General features: G+C 47.9%; 1 protein-coding gene across 1 annotated transcript; it reads left to right on the forward strand.

Moving 5' to 3' along the window:
• The first annotated feature begins 250 nt into the window (after nucleotides 1-250).
• Nucleotides 251-5,931, forward strand: LOC112978143. Its single transcript, XM_026091322.1, has 5 exons — nucleotides 251-302; nucleotides 1,435-1,836; nucleotides 3,222-3,341; nucleotides 4,094-4,137; nucleotides 5,310-5,931. Exons 1-5 carry the CDS (start codon nucleotides 251-253, stop codon nucleotides 5,553-5,555), a joined length of 864 nt encoding a protein of 287 aa, XP_025947107.1. The 3' UTR covers nucleotides 5,556-5,931.
• Nucleotides 5,932-8,655: the final 2,724 nt, after the last annotated feature.

Consider the following 8,655-nt stretch of genomic DNA (forward strand, 5'->3'; position numbering starts at 1 on the left):
AAGGAAGAGTCAGCGACTTCCTCCCAAGCTAAGGCAACGTTTCAGAGATGCTCACTTGCTGCCTCAGCAGAGACCTCGGCCAATGCTGCTGGAGCAACGGAGTGGTTACCTCCCCTGAGCTGGTGGTTAGTGACCCTGTGCCAGAGGCTTGGTGATCGGACAGCAAGAGCTTCCATTCCCTCTCAGTGCGAGCTGGGGCTTAGACTTGTGCAAGCTCTGCCACACCTGCATCTCCAGGCACCAGAAGCAAATGTCCTCTCGCTGGCGCTGCAGGAGCTTCGGCTCCATTCTTCTGTTCCTCGGTAAGTCTGGGATGGGCTGAGCTGAAAACTCCTGCGGGGATGTGGTGCACTGTAGGGGAGCAACCTGGCAAATACTGCGTTGTGCTGTGGATGGGCAATATAGGCAGGGACACCAGATGCTTGTCTTTGGTTGGGTCAGAGTCACAGCTCACTGGAGGCTGGGGAGCCACCCAGGGAACTCACAGTAAGTGTTTGCATTGAAGGTCTGCTCTTTCCCACAGACTGCTCTCAGCCCTCCCCATCCCAGCATCCTGGTAAGGTTCAGGTGACTCCTCATGAAAGGAGACATCCATGACCCAGTGTGTAGGGAAGGGAGCTTTTCTCCAAGCATACGAATGCTGTTAGTTCTTAAAAACGGGCTTGGAAACTAAGCCTGTGGATTAGATTCACAGCTTTTGTCCCAGACCCACGACCTGCTCTGCTGTGAGGGTTTGAGCTCAGCTCTCCCCTTCAGTTGTGTCCAGGGAAGGGGACAAGGAACTTTGCCACTTGTGGCTTGTGCCATTAGAAACCTGCAGTGGCATCAGTCCCTGACAGGCTCTTGGAGGGATTTGCCTGGCAGAGGCTGTTCCACCTGCAGGTTGCTGCAGAGCAGGAGGTGGCATGTGCCTTCGGCTCCCCCTTCCCCAACCAGGGGTGGGGAGGGGTGAAGGCTGAGAGCACCTTCAAATGTAGATGTACGGAAAAGTACATCTGGCCTTGAAATGGTCCAATGTGCTCAAGTGCCAGGGGAAAAACAATGCTGGGAGCTCCTGGCTATGTTAAGCCCATCTCCGAGACCAACTGATTTGTGTTTTTCAGCCCTCACTGGGATTGCTGCCCCTGCTCGTGGGCAGGCTCAACACTCACAGCCCAAGTTGCTCTCTACAAGCACCGGAGGGACAGAGCCCTCTTTGCTGTGATAGCTCAGGTCTCCCTGTAAAATCCATAGGTATGGATGTGGTGGCTCCATTTTGCTGAGAACTGGTTTCCATAGAAGAAGCTAGAGAAAATGAACTGGTGGAGTGAAGTGTGTTGAAAATATCCCTACAGGGCAGTATTTGAGAAAGAGAAGAGGCAGTCACGGACAGTCTGTCTTCTCACGCATCAGGATGAAGTGATGTTGCTAATCTGCCCCTTCTATTCTCTGCAGGAGAAAACCTGGCTCTCATCGCTGAAATCCCTCAGGATTTTGTCAATGGCACTGTTGGCCAGTCCGTGCTCCTACCTGTCTCCTACAAATTTATGAACTCCTCTCGCTTCCCACTGCCATTTGAATGGACATTCCATAACCGCTCTGAGCCAATTGCCTCCTGCACGGTGATGAACTGCTCCCTGAGTGCTGAGGGAGCTCCCAAGCACTGCTCTGCAAACCATTTCACACGTGCTGCATACCAAGGTCGTGTTGTGCTTTTCGCTGAGAACGCATCCCTGCTGCTCCAGGACCTGCAGCTCAGTGACAGCGGGGTGTACAACATCACCTTCAAACAGCAGCTCCAAACCAGGCAGATCACCTTAACTGTGTACAACCCTCATTTCAGCCTTAAAAATCCAGGTGAGTGTGAGTGTGAGAGTGTGCTCAGCACAGACGTCACCTAAACTACCCCGGCGATGCATACAGGAAGAAGAGGTAGAACTGGTAGGATATTTGTCCTACTTGCCCAAGGGTTATGTTGCTGTGGTGAAGGCAGGATTTCAAGGGATGTCATATGTGGTGTTGTAAGTAGCTCTTCTACTTATGGCAAGGAAACCCATTCTGCCCCATTTTGCTAGGTTAAACCAGAAGTATAAGGGCTTCCTGTGTAGCTGGTTATCATTAAATAAGTAATGGTGTTTCACCAGCCTCATGTTTATCTAATATCAATCAATGCATTTGAGAGAAATGGGCTGAGAAATCTAACCACTGGATCTGGCTCTTATACTGGAGCAAATTCAATATTCACTGGGGAGAATAAAGGGCTCAGGAATAAATCTGTGGCCAGGTGGGCTACTAAAAGTATACCGAATGATTGCTATTCATGTACACACAAAATGCAGATAGCATCGCAGGGAAGTCAATCAAGCTGGCAGCCTTGGTTGCTCTGACAGGATGGGCTCCTTCTGTAACCTGGCTGAGTTTGGGTTATTTATTCACAGTTGCCACCCCGTCTTGAGGATGTGTATTAAACCCTTTTCTGTTTCTGGTTTTGCCTGTTGTTTTTTCCCCATTTTTCCACCTGTTTCCTGGCCTGGTTTACACTATCCACGGTGAACATAGGGATTTTGAAGTTCTGACTTTGCATGCAGTAATTTTCCAATACCCTTCCTTGGTTTTGTCTGGATCACTGCCATCTGTCAAGGCGTGAAGCAGTGCTTCATTTGCACTGATGACTCTTCCACAGCTCAGCTGCCATTATGTGTACAAAGCAAATGTTACAATCTGCATGGCAGTATCTGACCATGGTACGCTCCAAATCATTACAGATGTAGCATTAAACGTCTTTGAGTTCTGTGAGCAGAACTGGAGAATGCTTTCCCTGCTTCAGGATGGACGTATTTCTCAGAATATTTTCTTGAGTAGAATAATGAATTTTCTTCTCCCAGGAGGAGACAAGAGGGCTGTAGTGTCTGATTTGGAGTTACAGCAACCCCCTCACGGCACAGCAAGTGCAGCCCACAAGGCACACGCTGCCCAAAGCGGAGGCAACACAGCTGCTTAGATGTGCAATCAGCGCAGGAAAGAAACTCATACACGGGCTGTAGATGTGGGTGGTTTTTTTGCAATGAAATATTTCCTCTAACGTGTGTGTCCACAGTGCTGCTCTCCATCTACTTATACTGCTTTCTGATCACAAGGAGAGTACTATAATCAGAAGGCATGTTCTCCAGAAAATGTGTTGCAACCACTGCAACTATTCCTTCAGAAAACACTCACACCACCTATTTTCTTTCAAATGCCAGACCGTAATGACCCAAAAAAGGATATTTCAAGCCAGATCTCTGCCTACGTAATTGGAGTTTCTTCTTGTCTAATGTCCTTCCTTCTGCTACTSCTGGTCTTCTGCTGTGTAAGGCACCTGGGTGAGTGGATCTGCTCCTGCATTTTATGCTTTGAGGTTGCTGCCTCCAGCTCCTCCAGACATACTCTAGGGGATAAAGCTAGCAGAAGGTTCTGGTGAGCCCTGCATTCTGCTCTTCGTACCAAAGCTATTCCTTCCATAAGGGGTCCCCTGAAATGTGTTACTTCCTTCAGTTCCAAGAGTCACTGAATGTGTTTAAAGTCTGTGATGCAGCTTAATGAAGTAGCTGCACGGCATGGGTCTGTTGCATCCCCAGTGACAATAGTTTTCTGGAGAACACGTGTTTTGGTGCTAAGACCAGAATCAAGATAGTGCGATATATCAATTCTATAAAATAAGTACAATTTCATGCACTCCAAAATGCATCCTCTAAGTGTGGTTATGACCACACTATTGTAGTTACTTTAAAATTTCAGTTGGAGAGAATACCTGAGGATGTTTCCACTTTAAAATAAACCAGGAAGACACACATATCTCCACAGCTTCCATCAGTGATGTCTTCAAAACCTTCATCCCCGCAGGGTACCTTCAGTTGGATTTGCCAAGGAACAAACTTCTTTGTTTCCAAGTGGATATTTTGCTTGTACTTAGAGAAAGTAGCTACAGGAATCTCCATCCTAAAAGCAAAATTCACATTACAACCCTGGAGAAAGTGTCAATAGAATAATCCTAGTTCTCTAGCACTAGGAGATAGGAGGAAACAGACTATTAGTGTGTCTGTCAAATAATAAAATGTAACTCTCCTTTTCCTAGGTGCAGTTCAACAGAAGAAAACGAGAATCATTAGACAACAAGAGGTACAGGAAAAAATAGAAAAGCACTTTGACACAGGCAGCTGGGTAGCTGCTAACTCCTGGCTTGCTTAAGATGTACTGAACTGTAAGAAGCAGGTTGTGAATATAAACTTAGGAAGTTAATTCATTATTCCAAGGAAAGGCTAAAAAGTGCCTGCCCCTTCCCCCAGCTGGACTCAGGCTGCTTACTTCCATTCCACCTCCCTCCCATTCAGACCCCAAACTTCAGGCTTTGCCTGCATCAACCTGAATTTTACCTTCACGGCTGAGAAGCCTGGAGCCAGCTTCGGCCAACAGCAGCAAGAGAAAAGGTAGAATGATTGAACAGAGAGAAAAGAGCAGATAATCATCCTTCCTTGCTTCCTAGTCTCTTAAATTTATGCAACAGCACTTCTTTAGGGGTTGGTGTGGGTGACCTAGGGACTCATCTCACACAGGGTTTTACTCATGAAAAAGTGCTGCTGACATCTTATAAATCTGAATAAAGCAGTGAGAAAGTGATAAAGAAACCTAAGGAGGAGACGTCAGTCAGACGGCTCAAGTCACTTCTCTGTCCAACACTGGGGATCCGTAGAAGGTGACTCCGTGGTGCTGGCAGATGTCCCAGAAGTGCTAAGATACTCCAGAGCGCCTCTCCTGCAGATCCTACCAGCTTTCTCCTGTAGTAATGGCCATACAAAGAAGACAAAAAAGGCTTTGTGATTTTTCCAGCAAAAATAGCCAGAGCGGAGGCTACGTTCCCCACTCTATACTCTTTGTCTCGGGAACTACAACAAAACTTTAGCAAAGGTTTTTAATCCTTGTTTCCAGTGTCCATATATGTCTCTAGTCTGCTGTCCAGGCTGTCTGAGGCAGGACCTGGTCTTGTGTGAGAGATCCTTGGGCAAAATACCTGGGAGGAGTAGCAAGGCACCTGTCATGTGCACCTGATAGGCTGCACCAGTTCTACATTCATGGAGACAGAGCTGGGACCAAGCTTTCCTCACCCCTCCCACAAATCTGTGTACCCGTGCATGTAATATATCTGTATGTAAAGCCATCTTGGTTTTGCACAGCTCCTGCTGCTGCCAACTTCTCCTTGTCTACTGCAGGTCAGTAGCTCTATACCTTGCCTGATCCTGACAGTGCCTCTGGAGAAGGCTCTCATCTTTGCTGTTTTCTTTGCACTTATCTAGGTCTCAAATGCTGAGTCGTCTCCCATGGAAAGTACCATGATGAGGGATGGAGCAACTATTTATGCCAGAGTTGGAGACAGCTTTGAACAGCCACAGCCGAGAACAACACCAGAAGTTGTGTACATGTCCGTAACCTTCTCTGATCCATCAGGACCGGATTGCCCACTGTCGTCTTGTGCAGCGACTGTGGATCTGCCTCAAGAGGGAGTCTTGAACTTTGCTAAATATAGTCCTGTTTCAAAGTGAAGAGGATATTTTTGTCACTGACTCTCTCTGCTGATGTGACCCTCAGTGCTCTTACTCCAGCAGCTCTTAGTCTGCACACTGAGTGCAGGCTATAGAGGATTTGGAGCTACCGAGTATGGAAATGCCTTAGTTTGCCTCGATTTGCAGTCTCTCTTGAATTTGAGGAATGAGTTGGTTTTAGTTTTTTCTTGATACTTCCCGAGAGTACAAAGACACACAGCGTAAGAGAAAGATTCATAAGGCAAAGGCAGATCAACAATTTGGTCCATGGGAACCTTACTTCCATAGACTCACCTTAACTGGAGGGGTAACGGACAACAGTAAATGGATCTTAATCATGTGTCCCAGGTTCACTGCCAACGGTCTTGTCATATTAAAAGAATAGATGAAGATTATTTGGACTGAAAAGTTGTCCTTATTTTTTGGAGCATTCCAAGTAATTGTGGTGTGTATTCTTCCTGCAATGAGATTAGCTTGACCTTAGGATCCCAGCGCAATAGCTTCCTCCACCATTGTTTTGAAATGTCCCTGTGAAGTGCAAGGAGATGGAGCTTTCTGTACAATGGATTTTCTGGCAGATAATGTCATTTCCACAAAACCATGTGCATGTAGGTGGAAGAAAGCAGAGCTGTGTAATTCTAGTTTAAAGTCAAAAGTCCACATCTCTAGCAGCACCAGCATTTTGGGGCATCTTAAAAAAGCTGTGAGGGCATAAATCAATTTTTCTTTCCCTCTGGGTGTCATGTTGGTAAACCAGATAGTATGTACCAGAACATGAGGCCCCATGAGTAATAAATGAATACAAAGAAAGGACGGGAAGCCTTGGTATTTTCCAACGACAGCCCCTTTCAGAGCATGCAGTGACAGCCAGGCAGCAGGGCAGGAGTCTCTTGGAGACAGCACAGAAACCGCTGCTGTTGCCTTCTCCTCTCCCTGTTTTGGGGGTCCCCTCCCTTTAGCAAGAGGATAAATGTTTTCTACAACAAGAAACACAGTGGCAAACATAGCTTTCTCTGCCTCCCATCTGCATCTCCAGCTGAATATCCTGTAGCTAGCGCACCAGCCCCTCTCCTGGCCCAGGGTGAAACCCTGTCTCGTTGCCTGGCTGCTCAGCTCTTGTAAACCCTGCTGGTGCATGACAACAGAGCTGTGCTCCAGAAAACAGAAATACTTTGTGGTTTAATAAAACCGCAAATGCAGAAAACTTGCCTTAGGTAAAAATAGAGCCATTGCTGCGGTTAGCATAAGGTCTTAAATGGCAGAAGAGAGGAAAGTATTAAAAAAGTGAAAAAGAGCAAATAAATGCCCAGGAAATATGGCTGTCATTCTTCAGGCTTAATCATGTAGGGTCACTGCCTTACTGACGGTCCTCTTGGCAGACTTGGGGGTCTGTCTCTGCCCCACTATTGAAGGCCTTTGAAGATGCCATTCCTTAGGAATGTGGAGGCACACGGAAGGACTGCTCAGGATGCAGATCAGGTCCTCTGCAACTGTAGGCAGCCACAGAGCTCATCTTCAGTTTGACAGAGTTGGCAGAATAACCACTTGGCTTCCCCTATGCCTGGTAAGTCACAAGATAGCCTCAGCATGGTAGTAATATGAAGACCTTCTATAGAATGAATTCATCGTCCATCAGTCTTTTAGAAGCACAACCTCCAGGTCTGACAGAACAGCCTCTCCCTCCTGGGCAAAAGATATCTGGATGGAGAAAACCATGGGTTGTGCTACGGAAACATCCCAGGCTGAACTGCTGCTTCCCAGAAGATAATACCAAGAGAGAGGAGCAGCCCTAGCCATCTGCAGATTTGTGGCGCTGTGCGGTAACGCTTTTTGCAGGGTGTAGCTATCCCAGTGCATGCACATGCCTTCCCTTATCTCCTTCGTCCTTGTAGTGTCCTCTTCCTCTGCCCTTTGCAGGGGTACCTAGAATCGTAGAATCACAGAATGGTTGAGGTTGGAAGGGACCTCTGGAGATCATCTAGTCCAACCCCCCTGCTCAAGCAGGGTCACCTAGAGCACGTTGCACAGGATCGCGTCCAGGCGGTTTTTGAATATGTCCAGAGAAGGAGACTCCACAACCTCTCKGGGCAACCTGGTCCAGTGCTCTGTCACCTTCACAGTGAAGAAGTTTTTCCTCATGTTCAGATGGAACTGTCTATGTTTCAGTTTGTGCCCATTGCCTCGTGTCCTGTCACTGGGCACCACTGAAAAGAGTCTGGTCCCATCCTCTTGACACCCTCCCTTAAGATACTTGTACATGTTAATAAGATCTCCTCTCAGCCTTCTCTTCTCCAGGCTAAACAGGCCCAGCTCTCTCAGCCTTTCCTCACAGGAGAGATGCTCCGGTCCCCTAATCATCTTTGTAGCCCTTCGCTGGACTTGCTGCAGTAGTGCCACATCCCTCTTGTACTGGGGAGCCCAGAACTGGACGCAGTACTCTAGATGTTGCCTCACCAGGGCTGAGTAGAGGGGGAGAATAACCTCCCTCCACCTGCTGGCAACACTCTTCCTGATGCACCCCAGGATACCATTGGCCTTCTTGGCCACAAGGGCTCACTGTTGGCTCATGGTCAACCTGGTGTCCACCAGCACTCCCAGGTCCTTCTCCRCAGAGCTGCTTTGCAGCAGGTCAATCCCCAACCTGTACTGGTGCATGGGGTTATTCCTCCCCAGGTGCAGGACCCTGCACTTGCCTTTGTTGGACTTCATGAGGTTCCTCTCCGCCCACCTCTCCAGCCTGTCCAGGTCTCTCTGAATGGCAGCACAGCCCTCTGGTGTATCAGCCACTCCTCCCGGTTTTGTATCGTCAGCAAACTTGCTGAGGGTGCACTCTGTCCCTTCATCCAGGTCACTGATGAATAAGTTGAACAAGACTGGACCCAGTCCTGACCCCTGGGGGACACCGCTAGCTACAGGCTGCCAACTAGACTCTGTGCCACTGATCACAACTCTCTGAGCTCTGCCATTCAGTACCTAGGCTGTACTTCTGATTACTTCGGAGTATTTGTTCACACAGAGCGTGTCTGTGCCATGCTGAATGCCTGCAGAGGGAGAGCAAAATAGGTAACAACCATTGCCTTGAAGCTGCACACACTGGGAG

This window comes from Apteryx rowi, unplaced genomic scaffold (assembly GCF_003343035.1).
Source record: "Apteryx rowi isolate R43461 unplaced genomic scaffold, aptRow1 scaffold_1212, whole genome shotgun sequence".
Classification (NCBI taxonomy): Eukaryota; Metazoa; Chordata; class Aves; order Apterygiformes; family Apterygidae; genus Apteryx; species Apteryx rowi.